At 33.1% G+C, this 27,947-nt stretch overlaps 1 protein-coding gene across 5 annotated transcripts; it reads right to left on the bottom strand.

Annotated features, from left to right (window-relative positions):
• Positions 1 to 29: 29 nt before the first annotated feature.
• Positions 30 to 26,614, bottom strand: LOC139482076 (retinoic acid receptor beta-like). 5 transcript variants are annotated; one of them, XM_071265725.1, is made up of 7 exons: positions 26,477 to 26,614; positions 8,609 to 9,089; positions 6,459 to 6,612; positions 4,585 to 4,814; positions 1,853 to 2,081; positions 999 to 1,217; positions 30 to 317 (listed from the first exon to the last, which is right to left on the bottom strand). In XM_071265725.1, exons 2-7 carry the CDS (start codon positions 9,086 to 9,088, stop codon positions 76 to 78), a joined length of 1,554 nt encoding a protein of 517 aa, XP_071121826.1. In that variant the 5' UTR covers position 9,089; positions 26,477 to 26,614; the 3' UTR covers positions 30 to 75. The 5 variants fall into 5 exon arrangements, with proteins under 5 accessions (XP_071121826.1, XP_071121829.1, XP_071121828.1 ...); XM_071265728.1 differs by having other exon boundaries at positions 26,552 to 26,577; XM_071265727.1 differs by having other exon boundaries at positions 26,277 to 26,516.
• Between the last annotated feature and the right edge of the window lie 1,333 nt (positions 26,615 to 27,947).

Raw genomic sequence — 27,947 nt, 5'->3', positions numbered from 1 at the left:
TGTATTTTGTAAAAACAAGAAATACAATGTTAATTGAAAACGTAACACTGAACATTTTATTTACAACAAAAACAGTTAATGACATTTTATAACATCTAAGACCAATGGGTGGTCCTGCATAACAGCCCATTTTGATCTAAGTGCATGAATATTTTTAGCAACACTTTCTAAGTTTCTTAAAGAGGTCATAATATCAAAAAGCTGCCAAAGTCTTTGCTCAGGATTGTCATAAGATTTCTTTAAAAGACTTCTCAAGAAACTGATTAATTTCCATTGGATTTCTTCTACTTTTGCTGGATTTTCCAAATCACAACGATCTGAAATAAAAAGAAAACAACTCAATATGCATTGTTTACAACTTTCATCATAGGAATGGAGGTATTACAACAATTTAATACAAAATCATTCAAAGGGCCTTTTCCGAAGTTCAATAACTGTATGCAAAATATAGTTTTTAGTGGGGTTCGTGTTTTTTATTCTTTAGTCTTTAGTTTTTTATGTTGTGTTTTGTGTAAAATTGTTTGTCTCTTTGTCTTTTAGCTATATGGTGTTATCAGTTTATTTTCGATTCATAAGTTTCGGTGTACCCTCTTATAGAACAGGGGCAGAGAAACTGGTTGGATGTCAATACCACTCACTTCAAATTAAGTAAAACATTGCATATCTTCAATTTTTCATCGGTTTAATGTCCTGCATTCTGATTGGAGGGATTGTGTCTAATTTCTCCTCGTTTCTTTATTTAAATTCCAAGAGTTATCTCCCTTTTATTAGAAAAAATAGCTTTTTCTTTATTTATATTAAAATGTCATTCAATATTTCTCTTTGGAAATTTGTATCTTTGCGTGTGACAACGTTTTAACTTTTTCTATGAGGAAAGGCTGTTTACGCAACTTATTCATAAAGTGGTGTTTAAATGTGTATTTACATAAAAATTATGCTGGTATGATTCAGTATAAATGGAAATTAAAAAAAAATATATAAATTTTAAATCTCTTTACCTCCAGCTGTTAAGGTAATTGCTCTCAGAAGGGTGACTTCCTCGATTGTCATGTTACATTTTTGTAGTTTTGTGGTCACTTGACAAATCTCATCCAGATAATCTTTATGCATTAATCCAAGGAGTTCATCAAAGTGGGCGTTAACTGAACCACATACCACTTGTAATTCTAAATTGATTCTTTTATGTGCTGCCAAAAACCAATAGTCAGAAAAACATGCTGAAAATAGAAAAAATAACGTTCGTTTTATATGGTTGTTTTAACAAGTTATCATTTGTTATATATATAAATATATATATATATATATATCAGCTTTAAAAACATAAAATTGATAATGATAGCGAAATCTATTTTAATCTCCAACAAGATTCAAAATCATATTAACTGCTTAACATGTCACTGGGGTTTTTCTTCTTTACTTTAACAAAATGAGAGTACTAAAATTTCTATTGTTAAAGAAGTCATTTTAAATTCACAAGATTTGTAATATTTGTATAGAGTATTATTGTTTCTGCTCATGTCACACAAAAAACTGGCTTTAAAAATGAAATTAAAAAATCTAATAGACGGTTTTTATCCAACACCTCTAAAATTTGATAGGTTAATAGATTAATAGTCGTTCTTTACTGTCACGTGGGGCGGTGCATCATAGAAAACTATCAACGTTTGACAGGAAAGCTAGCAATTTTAGTCAATTAATATCGATTCAAACGCACCTTTTCAAAAGGAGGTTCGAACTCAAAATATATAAGATTTAAAGAGGATGTTGTATGATAACCAATTAAAAAAACTCTCCATCCCGGCAGAGACCAAATGACAAAATATTTTATTTCAAATATAACTTCTCTACTTACATTTAATTAATTGAAGTTGGTCCTTTGTAGATAGCTGAGAATAACCTGGAATAAGTCTGACGAATTCTACAATATTGCGAATATTTTTCTCCATACTGGTGGCTATCTTGCCCATTTTTTCAAAACGATTTCCGAGATCCAAACCAGTTTCGTTATAAACTTCTTCATAGACATCGTATGGGAGAGATTTCATCTGTCCAAACATTTCTTGCTTTTCTTTGTATTTTGTCTGAAATGTGAATATTAAGACATATTAAATTGCTGAAAAGCAGAAATTTCATTTTCTTTTTTCAATCTTTTAAATGCTTGTGTTGACTGAGACCACTGTAGAACATGTAATACAATTAACGACATTTAGGGAAAGCATCACTCAAGGTGATTTACATTTTTCATTTTTATTATTTATTTATTTTTGAGAGGGGGACATTTCACAGAAGAAACGTCCCTCTTAAAAAAAGAATTTCATGCACTGCATGATCCTTTCAATAAAATTATTGTTTATATAGTTTGCAAGTTGTTCTTCAAATTAACTATCACATTTGCATTAGATCTTGAATGTTGGAATATATCTTAGTCTCGAGCATCTTGAACAGATATAAATGGACGAAATGCGCATTTGTTGCGGTAAAATTAGTATCTTTAATGTTACGATCATTCACTTAATTTAATAGCAATCTAATTAAAAACCGATCTCTCATCTCTACCGTTTTCTGATATGACGCATGGGAGCGCGACATATCAGAAACAGGAGCGATGAGAGATCGGTTTTTAATTAGATTGATTTAAAAGAAGCTTTATATCAGCGATAGATATATACAATGTACTGTTTAGATGTTTATTTCAAAATACAGCTCAGCCGCACTAAATGTATCTTTGCTAGCCGAAGGTTACGATAGGAGGAGAGTGGATCGCAACCCATGGCTAGCGAAAATGCGTAACAGGAAAGACCAAACATAAATGTGTGTATGTATACAATTTGTAAAAGAATTGTTTAGCAAATGAATTACAGTTAGTTATGTATGTCCATGTATATATTTACGCTTCTCACGATATACGATAGAAAAAAGAAAAGGACAAATAATTACAATTCAAATGTACCTTAACATTTAAAGTATTTGTTTCAAAAATGTACGTGACCGCAGGGTATTGTTTTTTGTATGAACGTGTGAATGTGAATTTAAATCTCGTATTTACACGTTTGGCTTCACAAATTAAAAAAGTACATTCTTTTATTATCTAAATCCTTTTTAAGAACATACTAGCCGATTTAATATTGACGTATGTTCTGAAAAGACAATCCTATTTTAGATTTTAAATTTATATACCGGATTGTATACATGTATAAAGCCTTTGGTATTTGATTTACGTACACAAAATGAAAAGTGTTTGCATTTCGAGTACATACATGTACGTGTATTTTTTAAGTAATTTGTTATGTAACGCCGTCTTTATCAACACAACAACAAAAAAAGTTAAAAGGTAGAATTATCTTAAGGCATCAAAACAGATGCTTATCTATGGTCACGTGTAATAAAATGCATGGTATTTCTTTAATAAAAATGTTTACGTTTTTTGCTCTATTCATTAATTCATATGAATTTGCTAAAATAAATAATTGTGGCTTGGCGTAATTTTATGCAATTAAACTTCAAAATATGCAAACGATTAAAAAAAAAGATACGAAAAATTCATGCTTTTTGCCCTAATTCATTCAGCAAATCTTTTGAAATGCTAGCAATCAAATTTCAATATTAAATGTTATAAATTTGTGTACAGCTTCAACCAACCAGAAAATATATGTTTAAATATATTAAAGGAAAACTTATTTAGAAGCTTTAAAATTGTGGCCCTGAACTTTTATAATACAAGAATTATTACGCAGTTATGCATTATCAAAAGCCAACATATTAGTATCAGTAATTTATCAAACTTTTTATTTAATTTTGAAAATCAAAGGAAATGTTTGGCTGCATACTCAACTGTTGTAACATGTAAAGTATTCACGTTGCCTTGCACTAAACAGTATATTAGCAGTACATAGTTCAATTAGGGTCTAGCGTTTTTAAATGATAAGCGTCCTATATTAAATTTATTTTAATTAAAAAAGTGAAGAATTACAAAATGCCTTCAGATGCAATCACCATGATATTTGCTTCTTCAGGAAGTCCTACCATTAAAATGTTTGGTCTCAGGAAGAAAGGCCAAAGATTTCAATAGTGGGAATTTGCTCAAATACGTCCTTGCTAACACTGCCATAACACTGGAGTTCAAACCTACCTACCCTAACTTTTGTTTAGATGTAACTGGAACCACATTGGCCTTACAGTATGGAGAGAGAGCATATATAAAAAGATGATGGCGCACCGCCTGCTTGTTAAACATGGAACGAACAATCTTATCAACATCTTCAGGATGAAAATAATTATACATGAATTTGAGCTCTGTTTGACGCTTGATCGACTACATTTTCTAATATCCAGTTTCGCTTATGCTACACTTAACTTACAATATAGCATTTTACTGAAGTACTATAGCAACTGTAAGGCATGCAAGTGACTTTCAGCCAACGTCTACTCTTTGCACTTCAGTTTTGCACGTCCTATGCCTTACCATAACAATTCTAAATTATTTTTCAAAGATAGTTTCAAGACCAAAGAGGAGCACCTTACCGTTGAAGAAGAACCATGAGGTGGTTGCAAGACATTTTAAGCAGAAACGTCATTGAAACTTACAAATATTTCTTTTTGTTGTTCAAGTAAGGTGTTTGGTTCGAAACTTTTCCTGAAATCTGGGACTAACTTCTCCTGGATTTTAATGAGACTTTCTATGAATTCCAAAAGTTCTGTTTCATTTCCACACAAATCCGAATCATTATTATTAGTAAGGTCCTTGTTACGGAGTTGTATTACTTCTTTTGTATCCCTGAACTTTTTCTCGTATGTGTAACGTCCGGTCTTGATAGCTGAAATGACAATAGCAAACTTGTAGACACTCACGTGTTAAACAAAAAATGGTGGTTCGTCTGTAAAATCTTAAGTCAAAAGAGAAAAATAATCAACAAACGGCTCACCGTACACATGGATGTTTACGAAAGGTTCATCAAATTTGTTAGTGAAATCCAATATGGTCGGCATGAAAATATTGTCCCGTCTATTGGGCCATTGAATAGTTTAACCATAAAATTTTAAAGAGTTGCATTTGGCACCAACAATTTCGAATTTAATCAGTATACTGGTCGATTTCAAAAGGATCATAAAATCAATTTGCCCTATTCCAAACCCAATCCAAGAATCAACCACCTTTGTAACTTCAGGAGTACCACTTTATTGTTTATCCACTATGTCTGCACAAGCAAGCTTTAAAAAAAAAACCAAAGCATCAACTGTCCATTTTTAGGACTACAATAAAATAAGACCATGAACACACCTAGTGACTGGCTTTTTGTATATATATTTTTTGTCAAATAAAATTTAGGTCAGACCAGGAAGTACACACTAGGACACAAAGCAACCCACTTGTACTCTAAACAATTAAAACAATTAAAACATCATTTTACAGTGTGACGCCATTGTTTACAACAAAATCAATCATGTTTAACGAATTTATTAAGAAATGTAAATTTCACATTAGTATATATGATTTTAAACAGTACGTTATCATATGGGATGGATGCCGAGTGTTCCCCTAAGCATCATCATGCATGCAGTTTTACCTACTATCCTTTGAATTATATATTTTCTAATTACTTAAGGTAAAATCAATTGAACATAATTGTACCATAAGAGAACAATACGCATAGTATTTCTCACCATCCTACCAAAAAAGACGATTTAGAAAGGAAAAAATAAGGTTTTGTCATTTGGTCTTTGGTGGAGACTTGTCTCATTGGTTCATTTTGTTGGTTATCGTACCGATATCGTACCAGAAGGCCTTTAAATGAAATCGACAAGCCGCGCGGCTACTGTTCTTTTCCGAAGGGATCAAATTGTTGACTGTGTATAACAATGGATTTTAATTAACACGTCTTAGTCATTAAAGGTTTTTGTAATAATATGAATGGTGTAAATAATTGATAAATTGACCATAAAATACCCTTACAATGAATAATTTATAAAATCTACCATTTATAATCAATTTATCGGAAAGGGAATATTCATTGACAAATTTATCTTCGTAGGACGTAGGAAATTTGTTGTTGTAGAGGTCATTCAGAAAGCAACTTTGCACGTGTGTGTGTCTGTTTTCCAAGTTTACACGTTACAATTAAATAAGCATACTTTAAAAGGGAATATTTTAATTCGCAGCGCTTCAATGATGCAGATACATTTTATTTCAAACTTTTCTGACACAAATTCCCTTAAAAAAACTCTATTTTTCTGCTTTGTTGCTTAATATCTTTACGAAGACCTATAATTGCTGACATCTTCGTCATTTGAACTCTAGGGGAGGGGGTAGTTGTTTCAATGGCAACCATACCACATCTCGTTATTTCTTATTTTGAAAAAAGTTTGTATGTTTTTAGAACATTAAGTAAAGGATCCAACGTTGCTTGTCTAACTCTTGTTTGCTGAAAAAGTTTCCATCACGTGTTAAAAGATATTCGTACCTTCTTGTGACATTCCAATATCCAAGCATTTCTTGTATCTGCAGAAGGCACACATTGCCCGTCGTCCGGGACCAATGGGACAGTTTTTATCCTTGCTGCATTTGTAAGTTTCTTTCTTTTTGATTATCTTTACAATGCTTCTTCTGAAGAATCCCTGTTAAAAAGGAGAAAAAGTGTTACTTTTAAAACCAATGCAGACTAAAGTGTAGATCAAACAAGATTGATTAAAGATAATTGAATAAAATAATAATTGATTAAAAAAAAACAAGTATGTAATGAAACTGTACTGTACCTACATGTATATGTAGAGTAACGTTGATTGATTGATTGTAGAATGGTAAATGCCCAGTGGCAAGTATTTCATGCAAATTGAAGTTTCCATCTTGCAAGTAGTGAAACAGGGATTCAAAAGCTTACTTAGATTTTAGATTGTTAAAAGCTATGGGGCAAGAATTTCATGCATATTCATGTTCCATATTGCAAGTATCGAGGAAGGGTTTCCAAGTTTTAATTGAGTTGAATATATATATGAGCAATACTCTAGGAAAAATTAAAAAAATCAGCAAACCCGATTACTATCAGGTTATGCACAGCTTTAGACTCACATTTATGGTTAGAAACTATACTTATTATTATAGATAACAAGATATGTGTATTTGCGAGCACAATAGTTATAACTTTGCCTATTTTGACAAACCCCACACATTTTTTGTACGTTACAGAAACTGAAAACCTTATGTCAGACTGTTATACGCCTCTTAACATCTTTTATTACACTCACGAGTCTAATTACAATTTAGAAGTTTTCTTTTAATGGTAAAAATATATTACTTCCATGGTGTCTCGTTTTTCATTTCCAAGAAGATGTGTTATTTGATTCTGTAACTTAGCAACGATAAACACAGGTACTTAAAATCAATTTGCTTGTCAATATACTTCAACTACAGTATTGAATTCACTTATTACATGTAGTACAGTACAGTACTATACGTTAATTAGGACCGGTGAAAACATATACAAGATCAATATTAGTATTGGAAACATTGTATAGCTTTTTCATACTTCAATTGCTACCAGTTGTAAAGTGTACATTTAATTAGTCTTAGCATGGTCAAAAAAGAGAACAGGAGAAATTCGAATTAGTGCATTTGCACCCAATTTTCAAAAGGGAGCAACACATCTATATATATCCTTCAAACTTTTTTTTGTCAAAATGCATTGCAAATAAACAATGAAAATGATAGAGCTAGGTGAGTTGTCTTTTTACTAGACTATTAGACTAGAAGGGTTGTTTGTCACTTTCAGGAGTCCCCCTCTTTTAATTATATTTCTTCGTTACTAAAACAGGAAGACAGAAACATATGTATGCATACAAACATTCAATTTGTACCGGTATTGTAATCGCAAAATTTGCCAATGGACACAAGCTTGTAACAACCAAACAACAAATTACCGTTCTTTATAGAGGCCCCTCATGGGGGGTCCTAGTTATCACATAATCACCATTTTTTTGCCAATATAATCACATAATCATTAAATATTTGCTTATCTTGAGTAATCAAATAATCATAAACTAAAAATACAGTCCTAGGAAATCAAATAATCATGAAATATTTGGCTTAATAATCAAATAATCATTAAAAAAACGGCCAAGTAATCACATAATCAAAAACCCCATGAGGGCCCTCTTTATACTATGTAAAATCATTACACACAATTGTGATGTTGCATGATGAACATACGAAGCTATGAGATTCTTTCTATCTTGATGTTCGTAAAAATATATGCATTTACATGTATGTATGTATGTATTATCACTGTTCAAAGTGGATTTTAAATGATAAAAGTTATTAAGGTCGCCATTTTGTGTAAATAAATCATCGAATGATAGTTCATAGTACAAGGTCTGAAATTAATCATTTCTGTTAAAATTGTACTTTAAAATTAGAAATATTGAAATATGATTATCATGCATACATTGGGATAATTAATGACTGCAAAAAAATAGACCGCACTTTTTTTCATTAACTTACTATTATCAATATTTTCAAAAAGTAAAAAAAAACAACGACAAACTAATAATAACAACGACAACAAATAAAAATAAAAATAAAAATAAAGCAAATGTAATTGTAAGGTTTAGTTCCTACCTTGCAAGCCTCGCATGTGTTAGCACCGTAATGGAACCCTGAGGCTTTCTGTCCACAGACTCTGCACGGAGGTAGAAACGGATCAGACTGATTAGCCGACTTGGGTGATTTTTTGCTGTCATCAGTTTCACCTCTTTGGGTTTCACTTGAACTGAAAGTTTGCATACTGCATTCATCCAATTCCATTTCATTTTTAATAATCTGCTCGTGGTAACCATTTTGATCATGGTAAAGGCTTAATGTCTGGTCCATGGTGCCGCTCTGTGGACAATACTCGGGGCTACTCCCAGAAGACTGATTGTCGTAAACTTGCATATATTCCACTGGACTCGTATTCCCAGAGGAGCTGTAACTTGAAGTAGAGTACGAATCCAAATCGGTCAAATCTGCAAATTCGTTCACATCGACTTCTTCGCAAATAACACTATGCGCCACATTTTCACCAGAAACAGCAAAATCACAGAATTTTAAAAAATCCATTCTGTAAAGTAGAGATAAAAATATAGAAGTGACTTGTTGGACAACTTAATCTCTTTTAAATCCCATATACGCTTTACTAAGCATGTATTGTTCAAATGAAAAATCTTGAGTTTAAAAATAGTTTATCATGTGCTCGGTAAGCCGTTTACTGAATCACACACTAAAATATTGGGTTAACCTAATATCATAATACCACTACGTCAAGTATGCTGTGACGTCAATCGGGTGATCCACAGTCATGTGAGAGAGAAATGAATTGCGAAATCTACACTTTAAATGGCTGGCTCAAGGTAGTAATACATTTCATTGATCAATCAATTAGAAATGTTTGTAATTGTCTCCACATGGTTACGGCTTGCGGGAGGGAAATCAACGGCCGAGTAGACCCCAGGAACAATAACATCGTATAGCCGTTGTCAAAATAGTCTTTGTAACATAAATTAGATTTTTTCCTTTGATGTTTTTATGAAATAATTTGCTTAAAAAGTGTGGTGAGGCAAAACCATGGTATATTATATGCAAATTAATGTTGTACCATACTTTGCTAATTAAATATGCAACTCAACTAGAATTCAAAGGGAAAAGGCGGAGCTTCAGCCATGGTATAACATATTCATGTTTATGTTATTCCATGGCTGAAGCTCCACCTTTTTTTTAAATGTATCCGCCTCTTAAATATTTAGGAAACTGTTAAACGTACTAAAAGGTCAAGATCTTCATTTGTTTTCATTTCATAACAAAAAGCAATAAATTATGTGTACCCAAATCTTAAGAAAACCTTTTTCAAACTATATAGGATTGTTACGAATTCCCCTTATTTTGGAAACAATTACTAAATGTTTCTTCTTTAAGTTGTGAAAAAAATGAAATGTGAAACTATCATTTCCTTTGCGAAGATCCGATTAAATTTCGATTTTAAAAAGGGGGTACCTTTAGAAAAAGGAATAAATATCGGCTACAAGTATCTGTGAAAAAACATGGGGTTTTTTTGCGATCAATTAGGGGAACGTACACTATCTACGCTCCCTGGATCCGCTACTGTTTAAGTACAGTGTTTTATCATTAAAATTGTGTTTTAATAAATTATCTAATAATCGAATTAATAAAATAACGGAAGAAAGCAGTTTGTACGAAAACTAGAAATATATAAACATGCATTTTTCAATGTTGGTCTCATTTGGGTCTAAGCGTGACGCGGGATTGCCGATTTTTTGTAAGCGTGACACGTGAATGTCAAATTATTGTGGCGTGAAAACGGGAAATGAGGTCTTGCGGGACCCGGGAAATGACAAAAAAATGAAAATTGCTTACGTACATAGTGTAAGCGGGATACGGGAATCTGACAAAACAGTAAGCGGGATCCGGGATCGGAACCCCCAATGAGACCCCCTTCAATGAGATGAAAATTCTGTAAAATATGACTAATTTGTATGATACTTGAAAACAAAACAAAAAACAATTCTTACCGTCATTAGAATAATTATTTAATCCTTGTCCGACGCTGTATTCCGATATTTTTGTTTACCTCAGTCTGATGACATTATCAACCATACACGGGGCGCAAAACTAAATAAAAATCGGGAAAATGTGACATTTTCTTTCCTTTTTGCAAATTCAGGGGTTCTATTACATGAAGTACACATACTATCATACACGAGGCGCAAAAGTGACTTGCGCGAGCTTCCATTTCATTGGATAAAATTGTAACGTGATCAATTTCCAATATTAGTTGAAGGTCTTGAAGCTGTCAATCATTTTATTTATATTACAAATTTTATATACCATGTGTCTTACTCATTAACATATTTAAACAAACTCATCCTTCGGATTCGTTTGTTTAAATATGTTAACTCGTAATAACCATGGTATATATAGTACTTAGAAGCCTATTGTGACGTCAGCAACGATTCATTGATTTTTATAACCAAGAGAATGAATTATTTAAAAATATGTTAAAACAGGTACATATATACCATAACGGTTTATATTCTGTAATAGTGATTAAGTTATATAATTTATAATTTAAAATTGTACCCCTAGCGTATTTTTGTTTAACCAAGCATTTTATGAATATCTATTTCGTTTTAAAATGATAAAATATATCATTAATACTAATCCAAAATAAATTTAACATCTTCGTTAAATTGCATGGATTGTGATTTTAATAGTATTATAAAATCCTAAATGTTGTGCATGAGTTAATACATTTGAATCTACATAAACATTTTAAATTGATGATCATTGTATTTATGATGTAAAATATCAGTGCATTCTATACAATTAAGAATTATGTCAGCCACTATTCAGACCTGATTATACGTTAAAAGTGCACATATTCGGCAATTTTTTTTTAAAAGCTGTGTCAGTGGTTGCTTGTTAAAACATTTCCATTTTTGTTTAATATTTGGAAATTCGCGGCCACGTTTGAACAGAATAAGGACGTTAAATCCGATGTATCGTTTAGAGTGATTGCCACACTCTAGGCACGTTATAAAGAAACATTGATTGCACCCTTGGAATGGTTTGTTAGTGGCGTGTCGCAAGGTTAAAGTTCCGTCCCTATCCAATATTCCCTCATTTTCCATTGGCATTCCTAATTTCCAAGCTATCATCCCGTAGGAACCTCTATTTCAGTACCCAATTATCGTTACTTGTGCTATAGTCCTAATCATGAATGATATATTTGCCACTGGACGTTAAGCAAACAACAACTAATCCTTCTATATTAACCATATAACGGATTTAACTAAAACAAAATATCAAACCGTTTAAATATGCATTATGTTTGTGGTTTTTTTTTTCTTTCTTCAATACTAACCATTTAAAAAAAAAGAAGAAAAAATGACTTTGAGGTTATTACGAAGTATTACATTTTTTCAATAGGATAATTTCATTTAAAAATCCTATTTATTAAAAAAATATATCGGATTTATGATAGTTAATCCTATTATCCCTATTTCTACTTACGACAGTCTTATCGGTAATTAAAATTTGTATTGTTTAATCAGTGCCAAATACGTCATACAAGAACACCGGTTACAAGAACATCATAATTAATACCAATTCATTACGAAAAATGTTTTTGTTTTGGCATTTCCAATTAGTAAAAAATAACTACTCACTAAACAGTAAAGTTTGACCTAGAAACGTGACATATTTTGAAAGGTGCAACATAAGTGAATTAGAAAATATGTAACAGACATATCTTAAGACAGTTATTCCGAGAAGAAGGGGGGATGTCGAAACAAATAAGAAATTACTAAACAGTGTTTTTGTAACAGCTTATATATTCTGAATGACATACAGACACAATTCAAATAATTGTATCTTTAAATTCACACATTTAAACGATACTATTTGACCTCATTCGTTAAATACACAGTGGCATATATATTTCATGTAATATATTTAGGTCGATAGGCAATTACATTATCGCATCGATTTTAAAGTGCGTGCAAAAAAACGTGCAATGGATTTGAAGTTCAGTAAGGTACATGAAGGAAAAGGTATATTGACAATATAAGGAAACAGTAATGATTAAGCCAATAAACATTTATAACTAATAAATGGATATTGTCATATAAGATAACACAATACTTAAGTTATGACATAAAACATTTGTTTACAAAAATAACTGAGAGTTGCCTGTACTGGGCTCCAGACTGAAGGAACCAGTTTTTTTAAGGAATCAGCAGTACTATTAGCCTGACTTTTCTGTATCAGAAATATAATATTTTCAAGTATAAGAATTAGCTAGCTGCTGATTCAGAAACAAAACAATCCTAATCTATATGCAGGAACTAGCTAGCTGCTGAGCTGCTGATTCAGAAACAAACAAACTAATATATTTCTATGTGCTCTGAAATACTGATAAGAAGTCGACTTTTTATTTCACGAGGTTAACCTTGTTATCAGTTTAAATCCGAATGTTTTTTTCTCAGCCTAAAATACTGGCTTACTTCTCAGGGACACAACGCAGATATTGGGCCGAGATCCAAAGTTGTATGGTTTATAAAGAACTTCTTATGTCAATTTACTAAATGAACTTCTATTCGACGTTTTAGTTTTTGATCGATCAACAGATTTGAAATTACGTAATATATTGCCCATTGTTAAATCTTGTTATCAGATATCTTATACATTATGTGCATGTTGCGCAATAATGCACTTCAAAAGTTATCTGAAGTATTGACAATCTTATTAAAAATATACATGTTAGTACACAGCAATTCACATGCCACAATCTCACTTATTGTCTATGTTTTTAATATTCACGAGAATCAGATATGTGCAGATATGTACTAATTGTGCATGGTCTGAAATCCGTGCGTATTTTCCTTCTTCGGTGGTCTCGTGGTATCGTGCTCGCCTTGAGAACGAACTATTACTGGTTCGACCGCACCGACTTAATTAATCCAAGATTGCTCTGACGACCAACAACTGTTTTGCCAGAACGTCAGAACGTCAGAGCAATCTCGATATACGACTTAGTAAATTCAAAGACAGTAACATTTGAATAAGTTCCTACAAACACGAGGATGACAGCATTTAGGAGTCAGACCAAAACAGATCGATTGCTAAACTATATAAAGTATACAGAAAACAAACATAAGAAATATACAAGTACAAAGACCCGCCCTCACAAATTAATATATTGTGAACAGAGGCAAATTTAGGTGGCAGGATGCCCGGGCCATTTCTTTTGTGGGAAACTGTTGTTGATTATATAGAGAATCACTGAAGCATGACTGGATCAGGCCCCCTCAGTCAGTGTGTCCCCTTGTGAAAATTCCTGGGTCCGCCACTGGTAAAGCCTTCTATTGTGTGGCTACATATATATATAGGTTACTTATAGGTCACACCAGGCTACTACCCTAATCTCGAAAATTGGATGAACCTTTAAAAGGATCATTGACCAACACAGATATGTCAGCATAACCTACATGATTGTATATAGATAACGCAATTTATATTTTTCTATATCTTGTCATTGTCAAACTTCAGCTATAAATAGAACCCTTTAAAATCAGAAGTCACTGACGTCAAATATTACCGTAATTTAATCACCATAGTCTGTCTGAATACCATGCAAACAATAATTAGATCAGTCTGATAACAATATACTGCAGTAAGAGACTATCACAAGCATGTACCATTGTATTCTAGTATTGTAGTTGTGTTATTCGATATTAAAATATGTCTGTTATTTAGACCAACCCATACCATGTGATCACTACAGGTAATTGTAAATTTCAATCGTCTGACGCAGATGGGTGTCGGGTACTGTTTGTTAATAGTTCTAACAAAAGTACTGCACTGTCATAACATAAATATATAGTGTATACATGTAAATGTGTGGAATTATGAAGGAAGCAGGCGCCCGGGCAAGGGCGAATCCAGCCATTTAAAAAAAAGGGGGGATTCCAACCCCCGGACTCCTTCCCCCCCTGGTTCCGCCAATGCCGGGCTCCCAGAATAGATCTGCATATACATGTATGATAACGCCAAAATTAAAAGTATCACCACAAACGTCGCCTGTCAAGGCCAAACTTTTTTAATCCGGGATACGCACCTAATATAAATCAGAAGTTCAAAGCTTTTTACCATAAATTACAATAATGCAGCTTCATCTGAGTTGTCCCCCTTTTTTGGGGGCATGTGGCGGTTAGAGGTAAGAGCAAATATACTGATCAGAACCAGAATTACGTGTCCTAGTTGGGCAATATATTCTTCTACGGGCACCCTAAAAAAAAGCACGCTAAAAATCAGAAAGATGTCCAAAACAGTTCTCCTGTTATGTATGTAGTAAATCTCTTTGGACGTTAAATGCAGTTACTTCTTTATTTTCAGTGTTGCTAAAATATTTACAGCGTAGTGCTTTTAAACTCAACTGTCGTCTGATTATAAATAAGCATGCAAGTAATTCCAAATTTAGATTGCTGGCTAACAACCTCTTACAGTTAAAATCTTATTCAATGTCAGTGCATGTGTGAGAACAAAAATTCAATCTAAAAATAAAACTCTTATTACATCATTAAAGAAACCTTATATTACAGGGTCTACAGGACTCTTTTTATACACATGACAAACTGGTACAATGCATACCATGTTACATTTGTGTACGCGTACACACGAACTGTCGTTGAATTACACGACTAAATCATCACTTTATGTCAACACAAAGCCTTTTCATACAATCGTATGATCTTAAAAATCATTTCAAACATATAGTTATGCATTTAAATAGAAAATCGTGCAGTAGAAAAATGTTGTACCCGAAAAAAGGTCAACCAAATTTGATATGCTTGTTAAAAGATATAAATATGCTTTAAATAAAGTCGTGACAGGCTCAAGGTACTAGCTATATAGGCTAAGCGTATATTTTAAAACTAAGCAACTAGAGATTCTTCAAGTTGGCCCACTTACATTTACATGTAAACTATTGTAAGAAGACCGCAAATTGATATATTTAACACAAACTATATATATAGTTAGACATGCTTATTTCGAGTAAATATATGGACTATATTTCCCTTTCTTCAAATATACTTTGATAATCGATATTTTTCACAAGCGTCTACGATTTTACAATTATTTGTTTTGAAAAAGTCCTCAATGGCTGAACTGACATGTTAATAGAGAACATTCGTGAATTTTAGCTTTTATGAGGACGAAGCAGGAGAAACGGCGAAACTTTTCTTAATAGTTTATAAAACAAAAATCTTGATTTACTAAATAAAAAAACCTCTGTGTATATAAATACTTAGTTTTGTTTAAATAATTAGATAAAAAGTAAAATCACAAAAATACTGAACTCCGAGGAAAGGACAACAACTGTCATATTCCTGACTTGGTACAGGCATTTTCATATATACAGTTTTCCTTTCGCTCAATCACGACAGATCGCTTTAGCTTTACCGTAAAAAACGGGCCAGCTCAAAACTTCGAATATGGCATGTATATCATACAAATAATGCCAAACTCGGTTTGTAGAAAGTTCCAATATCCATTCAAAGATGACATGCATATGCAAATATATTATTAACCTTGATTTCACCAGGGGAGTGTGAGGTACATGCTTATATGACTTCCAGGTGTACGGGATGTATATAAGCATACACAGCCATGTTGGTTTGAATGTAGACGTCAAGTAATATACATATGCCTCGTGTTAGAAGAATAAGGCGCTTTCTGCACGTTAAAAATATCAGTATTTGGGGATTCAACGGAAAATTGCAAGGCAAATATTCTGCCCATATACAAATGAGCCTTTGTAACCATCCTGCATACCGGGTAACACACTCTGAATAACCTACTTATTTGATGATTGCTCATCTTTAAATTTACTCGTCCTAAATATGAATAAAATATTTGCCACTGGACATCAAGCAAAATTCCAATCATCCCTATTATTATTAAATTCACCTCCTCTAGTCTAAGACTGATCGATTTAGTAAGAGCTTAATATAATTTTCAAACCTGTTTTTTGTTGTTTCGATCGAATAAATTTATCTTTCAATGTATATAATATATATGCATTTCTTTTTTGTGTCGTTTGGATGCTGCGCTTCGTTTGTTTGTATCCTTGTTTCAGGTACACTGATATAAAAAAAACTTACCTTGCAAATATATAATGTTTATACATGTATACTACTCATCCAAATATAGTCAATACAAAGATTATGATAAAACTGTCAATTCCAAATCTAAAGTGAATTTCAATCCGTATTTCTTCTAAATGCTATCCATGATAAAATACTCACTTAGTGATCTTCTAAACGAGATAACCTATATTTGTAATAACTGTCAAAACTTTTATCATTATCTTGTGTTGTACAAATGTATATAAGTCATTGGACAAACAACAGACAAATCAAATGTAATGGTACTAGTGAAACTGATGACCTACTTCTGGATTTGTGACTATCTCATATCTGTACTTTTAGGTGAAGGTCACTGACCTTGTATAACCTTAACCTCAAAGATAATTCGAAGTAAATGTGAAGTGATCATTTCACAAGTCAACACTATGAAGAGTGATATGACTACTGACCGCATCGAACCGAAAAGTGTATTAGGTAAAAGTGCAAGGCATAGACCGCAACTTGTTAGCTATGGAAAGAAAAGGAATTGGGGGCTTGGGCCTGCAACCTTTTCATTTGTAAATGTTAACTCGAGCCATGCAAGTCATTGTTTTGCAGATTAAAAGAAATAGAATGCATCGCTTATAACTCATACTAGAACACACCCGCGAAATCGCGGTAATTCAGAGCGTATTTGAGAGGATGTAAAGTGTTGTAGGCAGAATTTTGTAAAAGATTTATAATGACTTCAGAATTTCAGGAAAAGTATCAAAAGTCATAGGTACTTGGGGACAGGAAAATGTTTTTTTATTAACCCTCCTCCTTTATTTCCAAAATTCCTATTTTTTGTTTTCTATTAATGTCATTATTAACATACATTTAGTGTACATGTATTAAAAACATTCCAGTCAGGAGCCTGTAATTCAGTGGTTCAGTGATATTTGTTTTTCGTTCATTTTTTGAACATAAATAAGGCTGTTAATTTTCTCATTTGAATTGTTTTACATTGTCAGTTCGGGGCCTTTTATATCAGACTATGCAGTATCGGCTTTTGCTTATTGTTGAAGGCCGTAAGGTTACCTTTAAATGTTAATTTGTGTCATGTTGGTCTCTTGTGGAGAGTTCTCTCATTGGCATTCATAATACCACATCTTCTTTTTTTGTAAAACATTTAGCGACTTGAGAATTTCAGAAAAGTTATCAAAAGTCATAGGTAATTTGGGACAGGATAATTTTTTTTCTGTCCCGGCTCCTCCTTTTTCCAAATTTTTTTTTTTTTGTTCTCTATTAATTTTAATGACACATGAATAATTTTAGCGCTTATCTGTATATTATGAACATTCATTAAAGGGGGGATCGGGGCAGAGGCGGATTAAGGGAGCCCCCCCCCTTTCTGAAAAATAATTGGTTGCTTATATAGGGAATCACTCAAGCATGTCCGGAGCGGACCCCTTCTTATGCAGTCAACGGGCCCCTGCGTATGAACATTTCTGGATCCGCCACTTCGGAGGGGCCCTGATCCCAATATCCCGGGCTTAAAAACATGAAATCCCGAGGTTCTGAATTTATTATACAAATAAAATATCTCGACATCCCGAAATTCGAAAAAAGAAATCCCGGATCCCAAAATGGTCAATCCTGAAATTTCGATCTTTAAAACACCCGCTCCAGACGTCCTGAAAGTGTATTTTCTTTTTACAGTCAATTCTCAGTTTAATAATTGATCCACAGCGGTCATTGATATATTATTCAGACCCTCCCTATTAAATAAAACCTGTGACTGCCGTTGATAGTAAACTTGAAAATGATATCAGACAGAAAATACACCTTATTCGTAGTATATGTATTTGTTTCAAAGTAAAAAGAAAAACGCAAACCGGAGGTCTAATCTGACTTTAATTTCGTCCAATGACGGATATAAGACAGAACATACACTGTATTCGTAGTATTAATGTATGTTCAAAGTATACAGAAAAACGCAAACCGGAAGACTGATCTGACTTAAAATTTCGCCCAATGACGGAAACATATCCGGACGTATTTTTTCTCGTTTTTCACCCAAAATAACTCAATCTGAATAATCATATGAATGGATGACAAATGCGATTATGCACTGAACCCAAAGGACACAGAGGCATGATGATTAATTTATTGTGGAAAGAAGAGAAGCGACACCCAAAATGAGGTCTTCTCGTTTAATAGTATAGATATGTGTACATGAAACAGGGCCTAGAAAATTGTTGTTTTGTCGGGACAACATATAGAAAGTTGTGTTTTTTAAACTATATATAGAAGAGACAATAACGATCAAAACCAAGGAGTAAACAAAGACTCACAAAACCAAGGGACATCTACATCAACAGTTATAAATAATAAATAAGAAACAACACGAACTCCACTAAAAACCGGGAGTGAAATCAGGTGCTCCGGAAGGGTAAGCATTTCCTGCACCGTATACGGCACCCGTCGTGTTATTTCTTTGTTCAGTTCGGTAATGATGGAAGGTTATTATGACTGAGGAAGAATAGAAATGTGTTCCTTCGTGTCGTACATGTAATTCTAAACGAGATGGGTAAAATACAATGAATTTTTCTTTGGTCTAATTCTACGTGTACTAAAATCAGAATCATTCTTTAAACGGTGTTTAATGCTGCTTTTAGAATTAAAGGGCACTAGCTGTCAAATTCATGGTCACCGATTTGACTCAAATTCTCATAGTTGATTTATAACAATGTAAAACATTTATCCAAACTATCAAATAAAGTCTAAAATAAACAGTTTACAGAGCATGGGGTAGATAATATATAGGTTCGTTTCGTGTGTATTTTAGTCCAGACGCCATCTAATTAACTATCAATTTGACCTCAGATGACCATATAAGCGATGTAAACCCAAATTAAGATATAAATAGATTAAACCAACACGTGCAATTGGATTTTTATAGGCCTGTTTGATTTTATTTTATAGATTAAAAATAGACGTTTCTCGTTGTTTTTAACCGTATAAGAATGATTTTATGTGCATCGAATTAGTAATCAAATGTTTTACCGTTGTTTCACTTTCATTATTGACATTCTTTTTCTTTAACTTGATAACCAGTACACGTACAATGCATGCGTTGTCAATCTCTAGCTAGGGGTTAAATTGAAGTTCACATGAATACGGATTTAAAGAGGTCGACTCATTCACTTGCAAGTGAATAACTAATTATCGATGTTTCTTAGCGTAATTTGACAAAATTGAACCTTTTTGGCTGCAAAAGGCGAATTGCTATTTCACTATTTCACTTTCATTATTGATTGAACAAAAAAAAATCAAACTTTAGATATTTTATATATCTCGTAGCTAGTGCCCCTTTAAAGCAAAATATCATGAATATGGTACAAGCAATACATTATTGCAGTGTGTATCATTGATATGTGTTTCTTGAATAATTATTATAAAAGACATATTAAAACCAAAGCCAAACAAAACATTTAGAAATTTCAAGGAAGTATTTGTCATACCAATCCAAGACTTTCCGACCCCAAGGGTGACTGGGGTATAGAAATATGGTCACTTACGTCTTCTCCCGACCTGCAGTTAAACGCTTGCCAAAGTGGGGCGTCCGTTTGGCTGTACGGGATGTTTCAAGTTCGCAGTCACGTCCGGCCAGAAGGGAGACGTTAAATTCGATGCCTCGTGTAAAGAGAGTGCAACGCTCTTTGCACGTTAAGAACCCTTGCAACACCTCTTTGAGGGGTCCGTAGGTGGCCTGTTTCAAGGCAAAATTTCTGTCCCTATCCAATATACCCTCATTTTCCAGTGGCAGTCCGATTTTCCCCGAACATCATCTCAGATGGCCTGTATTGTATCAACCTACCTATTGTATTTATTGTGAACTACCTATTGTATTTATTGTGAACTTGTTCTCGTCCTGAATATGCATGAAATATTTGCCACTGGACGTTAAGCAACCATTTATCAATCAATCAAACCAAGACTTTCCACTTTCCAAAAGGAACTGTCACCATATACAATAGAATTCTTTTTGTTTTTTGCTTAAAGTTCAGTCGCAAATATCTTATGCATATTCAAGACGCGACAAATCAGACAATTAACATTCGCTTTATAGATCTTTCGCTTTTTCCCCTTCTGTATAGCATTACTAATTAATATTTTTATTAATTTGAGTCATAAATTCTCCTAATGGCTCTTTCGTCAATTTAAACAAATACCCATAACCCTGAATGAACAATTGCTTCATTTTTTTTATATTTTTTCCTTATTTGGTGAAACGCATTTTAGAAGAAAAAACGCCCAAATATGGCACAAAGTTCAATGGACAGATTGACATACTTAGCCTGTTTTACTAAAGTTTTTTTAGCAACCATCCATCAACCTCGATCTATTAACAAAAAAAACATTATATAAAAAAAGAAGATAAGATCGGTGTCGGGTGACTTTAAATTATTCATAAAGTACCATAAATCAAATATTAAATATTTGCTTTTCGTGGTGACTACTCCATAGAAAGAAATTTAAAACTAGTTTTTATAAAAATCAATACATTTATTTCAGTTTGTCTATTGAAAAAACCGTGAGAGTAATTTCATTGGCTCCCAGATCAATTAAACGTTTGAAGTGCAATTAACAGCATGGGGTATAGCAAATACTATTATATTTCCGAACGTACCTTCCCATAAACGAATCATCAATGAGGGTCCGGATGGAGTTTACAGACAAGAGAAAACATAAGAAAAAGGCGCAGAATAAAGTGTCAAACAAATTAAGAATAGAGAAAAATGGCCAAAAAAAAAGAATAGTCAAAAATAGGGTGCTTAGGCAAACAAATAATATGTGTGTTTCATCTTTCAAAAAAATAGGGTAGGTAGGTAGGTATATGGTTTTTTTTTAATATTTTAACATTGAGTATATGTGAGGGACATTCTGACTTTAAAAGTGCTTATTGAAAAATGACCATTTTTTTTTTACGGAAGGTTATTTTAAGCTGAAAAAAATTGGGAGGGTAGGGTAACATGACACACATCTTTTTTTTATTTGGCCTTAAATATAAAGAAAAGAGAATAATGGGAGAAACATGATAAAGAATACGGAAAAAGACATATACTACATTATAAGGAATACAGTCAGAAATGAAGGACTCAAATCCTATAGACCCTCGTCAATAACCATATCATTTTCTGATATAAATCCAGTTGTAACCGGTTTTCTATGATTAAGTCATTGTTGATTACTCACAAAAATGGACATCTTTATCATATGATATGAATTGTAAATGTATTACACGTAAGATTTTAACTCCTTCAAGGACATGAGAAATCTACCATAAAAGCGTTATCTGTTCCTTAAAGTCAATACAATATATGGTATATTTATTTGTACCATATATATCATATGTATTCCCTACATCGTACACTCCACAAACTAAATGCAAAGGACATGCCATCTGCGCTAGCCAAGGGTTACGATCCACTCCCGTTCTCACCACTCGAAGAGAACGGGAGTGGATCGTAACCCTTGGCTAGAGAAGATGAGGACAGGCGATTTGATAGTTGTTCTTCATATCAAATGGTATTAAGGGTCCCAAATTGTATAATGTAACTTGTTCAGAAAACATTAAATCTCGATTATGTCTAACGATCGAACACCGCACGTGACACGGTGCGTTCGACACCAATCTTAATTGACTAGGTTTTCCTGTCGTAGGTCGGTGGATCTCTCCGAGTATTCCCGCTTATTCCACAGATAAAAATGTTGTCGCTATGAAACAGCTCATAGTGTTGACAGTTCGTTAAACCAAACAAAAACAGCAACCAATCAATCTCAATTGCCCTCAATTAAGAGTAATTCGATACTATAAAAAAGAAGATGTGGTATGATTTCCAATGAAACAACTCTCCACAACCGACCAGATGACACAGAAATTAGCAATTACAGGTCATCGTACGGCCTTCAACAATGAGCAAAGCCCATACCGCATAGTCAGCTATAAAAGTCCCGGGAATGACAATGTAAAACAATTCAAACGTGAAAACTAACTGCCTTACGTTTGTAATGTACTCTTTATCTTATGTTGTAGTTAATTCCAACTTGAGTATTGAATGATCTTTTTTATATACAACAAAAACAAACAAAAACTGTATGTATGAAACTTCTCGTCATATATATCACAGCATTGTAGAGAAATCATAACCTAATACCGTGTAAAGGGAGGTTACTCGTGTTAAACTTTCAACTTAAGATTCATGACACGACTTTATCGAAAACCGATATGAAATGAAGCTGATACATTAATTACTTAGTAACAGATGTATTTGTACAACAAATAGTCTGCCTAACGACATCAGTATGATACTCAAAATCACAATTCGATCCCGTGTTGTAGGGTTTTATTTACTAAAGTACATCAAATGGACATTCATCATCTAGTCTGTTCGTCTCCGTGGTTTTGATACGGGCAACATTTGTTACTCGAATAAATAATTCGATCGCTTCTTTACGAACAGCGGAGGGTCTCAGTGGATGAGGGATCCTGTTTTTCGGTTTTCTTTCAAATTTAAAGTATTTTCTCTAAAAGAATTTATAATGTTTGCTCTAGCACCAATTTATTCTCAATTCTTTATTTATTTATCCTATTGTTCTCTATTCTAATTTTTTCGGTTAATTTTTCTATATATTTTTCATATTATTCTCTATTATAGTGGATTACAACACTGATTTTTTAGACAAATCGGCACTTCTATTTATGTTTTTAAACTAGTAATTGCAACTATAAGAGACAAAAACAACTGCAAATTCCACAATCAATCAATATGCGGGTGACCCCAATCTGGAAATAAAAAGACTTAAAAGACCTGTAATTGAGAAAACCTTTTTTCTCAGGTTTAATTAGTATTCAAATACTTTCTGTTTTTTTAAATACTTTAAGTGGTTAATATTGCCTGTGAATTATGGTTCCTATTTGTGTACAATAACTGATAGGATAACGTTTAATCAAGTTTCTTTCTAAAATGTGCCAAATTCCTGTCATGAAAATTAAATAACTGAATCTAAAAATCTCAATTAATTAGAAAATGCAATGCATGAATAAATAAATAAATTACTTACTTTAGAATGCCAATTATGGCTATAAAAGAAACTCCAAATATGGCTATACAAGAAACTCCAAAATTATGACTGTCAAAGAAACTCCGGAACTCTGACAGAGGGGAGGTAACTAATTAGTTGCAATTTATAGTTTTATCACTTTTTATCTTGTTGGCCTTGATTTGATCAAGTATAGCCCTTATCAGTATTTTGTAAGTAGCAAAGTACAATAATAGGTGTATTTAAACGTACTGTAATAGTACTTTACTTTGTGACGCAATTTTGAACAGAAAGCTTATTCCCTTATATAGAAGTTTCAAAATTTCGAGTCTTTTCTCAAATATGAAATTTATCTACCGAGACGGTTTACAAGGTTCGACAATGGAGATTTCATTTAAAAAGTCAAAAATTAAAAGTCTGGAATGACAATTTCAAATTTGCCAGTACAAAAAAAGAAGATAAAAACTGAAGAACTTGAATTCTCGTAAAATGGCAAATTCTCGTATTAAAATGGCAACAGTTTTCTTTCTTTTTTATTTATTATATATATAATACAAAGACAACCGGTCTGAGTTATAAAAGAGAAATGTCCATAAAATGTAGATGTGCAGACATGCAAATTTCGGTTAGTAAGGGTGGCTGGAAATGCAACGATTTATTACACTTTTTTCCAATGTTTAGGTTTGTAGAGGTTAGTATTACGAGTGAAAATAGTATAAAATAAAAGAAATAATTAAGTGGTTGCAGGAACCTCCTTTTACTAAACATCATTTTCCTGAGTTTATAACTGTGGGTATACCTTTAACACCGAACCTTACTCAATCCAATGCTAAGAATGCCTTAGTATTGAGTAATGAGAACAAATTGTCTTCAAGTTTCGAAGCAAGAACGTCAGCTCTCTAACATTTCCCGAATGTGTTTGATTGCTGATTTTTAAAGGTTATGCACTTGTTCTAAATTACTCGAAACTATCTCGGTGTCAACCGTACCCAGTCGCATTCTGTCGGTAAAGTTCAAGGTTTAAATCGAAACATGCTGTTGTTGATCAATCGCCGTTACCGATTCTGGGTATTATTTACCGCAATTTAATTAGATTGTATTTACCAACGCGTATAACAAAATGTTGTGATTTTATCATCATCATTGGTTAACATCCTTAACAATAATGACTGACATTCAATCAATGAAGTAACGCAACTTCATTATGAAGTATAAAATTAGTCCTAGTATATTAGATTCTGTAACGCCGAACTGAATATAAAATTGAGAATGGAAATGGGGAATGTGTCAAAGAGACAGCAACTCGACCCTAGAAGAACAAACAACAGCAGAAGGTCACCAACAGGTCTTCAATGCAGCTTAAAACACATTCGAATTTTCGACGTACATAGATATAAAAAGATTTGATATGAGTGCCAATGAGACAAATCTCCATCCAAGTCAAAATTTGTAAAAGTAAACAATTATAGGCAAACGCGCAGCCTTCACCACGGAGCCTTGGCTCACACCAAACAACAAGCTATAAAGGGCCCCAAAAATTACTAGTTTAAAACCATTTGAACAGGAAAACCAACTGTCTAATTAATATTATTTAAATAAAAAAGACAAAATTACCATATTTCTATTACCCTGTTAGTGGCAACAGGATTAGGGAGCAAGATATAATTTTACTGAGGTCTTAAAGTTCAAACAGTTGGATATTGCATTTTATTTTCCATAACTTTGGTGTAGTGGTACGACCATCTGAAATCTATGCTTTTAAGCACTGAACAAAGTCTCCCATTTTGGAATTGAAAGAGGACGGTCAAGAAAAAAAAAGCTATTACTTATAATAAGAGAGAATTCAACATAACAAAAAATCTTAACTTTTTTTTCAAGTGGACAATGAAAATGAGGTCAAGGACATTGGACATATGACTGACGGAAACTTCGTAACATGAGGCATCTATATACAAAGTATGAAGCATTCAGGTCTTCCATCTTCAAAAATATAAAGCTTTTAAGAAGTTAGCTAACGCCGCCGCCGCCGCCGGATTACTATCCCTATGTCAACCTTTCTGCAACAAAAGTTGCAGGCTCGACACAAACTAAACATTCCGTAACACTCGTCTAGCACCTTTTCTTAATTGCTTAAATATTCATAGACATTCATGGTGGATTGATAGTTGGTTGCTACAGTGTTCAGTGGCAAATATCTCATACGATACTGAGAAATGCATAAAGTTTTCATCCAAATACATAAATGTACAATAGATTAATGTACATACACGTTTTGATGATGAAAGAAGTGTGATATGTACATTTAATGTTTTTACCTACTTTAATGTCCAATGAAAGTTTAGTGACATGGATTAATTCAAATAAGTTTCCGGGTACATTTCATTCTGATCTCACCAAATACCGGATACATTCCAATTGTTATTATTGTATTAAAAATGAAATTCCGGTAAATAAATAAATACTTATACTTTTTATCATGTTATTTTTTTCTATTTCGAATTAAAACACACACTTACTCTGAATAACATCAACAAATGTTTATTTCATTCAATATTCGTCTGTTTTTAGTTGAACTGTTGTTAACAGTATTCATCAATACGTTTGAAACATACATTTAATAATCTACCCGAAGAAAAAATGTCCGCCAAGTTTAGCTACTGTGACAACAAATGAACTTAACGAGTCCGGAAAGTAAATTATAAGGTTAAATGTTTACCTCTTTATATTCAGGTTGTTTCATTTCGTTATTGTTGATATTTGGCTTAGTCCAAGGATCACACAATATGCTTACCCTTCGTTTTGTTGACATCCAATAATCACGTGATCATATAACGTAAATTAAGGTCAAATGACCTTATTTGGTATATAGATATATTTATACATATTACGTACACAATGTTGACCTGATAAAACCAGATAGGTATACAGATCTGTATATATATACGATAAGTACAAAGTCATTGTATCATATTTTTCTGCATCTGTAATACCCGTCCTTGATAGATAATTGAAGTAGAGCATTACGAAAGGTAACCACAAAAATTACCAAGCTTACAAAATTTTGGGTACATTGATTAAATTGTTGTTTTAACGTCCAGTGGCAAATAGTTCATGCATTTTCTGAATGATGCGTGTTAAATGAGATAATTTTAAATGCATTGACATATAAATTGAAATGGGAATGGAATACACAATTAAAAGAACAAAAACGATGAAACATCCATGTTTGAAAAATAAGTTGAAACAAATGATACATGTATCCCCATGTAGTGTAGCAGTAGGCTGGAATGGTGGCTGGCGGCTAACTTGGGTTTACTTTCGCAAAAATAATGGGGGCAAATTTCTGTTAATGACAAGTTAAAAACAATAGAATATGAGTTGATTCTGTTTACCCCCCCCCCCCCTTTTCCCCAACCTGATGACGGCTATTTCGTGGTCATTTTAGAAACAAGGTGTCGTGCGTACAGATTCTGTTGACGTACTTCCAGTTCCTGATGAGACCATCCTCCCAGTACGAACTCACACACAGTTTCAATGCTGTCCAAAAAGAGGTGCTGAACGCAAATAAATCTTAAGCATGTGTTTTATAGGAATGGGTTTGTATATAGTCAGTGGCTGATCCAAAATCAAGAATGGGGGCGGGAATTAGGACCCCTCTTTTTCGACGATCAATGCATTTGTATTTAAAACATTTAGTTGGAATCCTCTCTGATAGTTTTTTATACACTGCTATGCAAAAATACATGTACATAATAGCTGTTTATTTTTGTATACTTTGCATAAGATTTTTCTAGACATAATTCAGTTAATTCTAACTATAAGTGTTGATGACCTCTACCAATAATTTAGAGATTGAGAACAAACAAGTCAAGGATTGTTAAATTACACGTTAAACTAACGTCTTAAGGTCACAAAAGAGCCCGACACTGTAATACTATACTTCACGGCACAATCGTACGCTTTTGGTAGAGATGAGATAAACTGGTTTAGCTGAATATTGCTCCAGACCTGGTAAGCCATACATCATCGCTCCAGAAGTGGTAAGTCATGCATCATCGCTCCAGAAGCGGTAAGCCATGCAACATCGCTCCAGAAGTGGTAAGCCATGCATAACTGCTTCAGAAGTGGTAAGCCATGCATCATCGCTCCAGAAGTGGTAAGCCATGCATTATCATTCCAGAATTAAG

The sequence above is a fragment of the Mytilus edulis genome, chromosome 7 (genome assembly GCF_963676685.1).
Source record: "Mytilus edulis chromosome 7, xbMytEdul2.2, whole genome shotgun sequence".
NCBI lineage: Eukaryota > Metazoa > Mollusca > Bivalvia > Mytilida > Mytilidae > Mytilus > Mytilus edulis.
Note: the sequence above shows the minus strand (reverse complement) of the source record. Positions and strands in the feature narration are given on the sequence as shown.

Excerpts from the sequence above, each read along its gene's own strand:
- LOC139482076 (XM_071265724.1), bottom strand. The coding sequence starts at position 26,108 with ATGTCACTAAACTTTCATTGGACATTAAA. Across the intron at positions 2,082-4,584 it reads AACAACAAAAAGAAATATTT|ACAAAATACAAAGAAAAGCA; the intron begins GTAAGTTTCAAT and ends TTCACATTTCAG. Across the intron at positions 1,218-1,852 it reads CCAACTTCAATTAATTAAAT|CATGTTTTTCTGACTATTGG; the intron begins GTAAGTAGAGAA and ends TTCTATTTTCAG.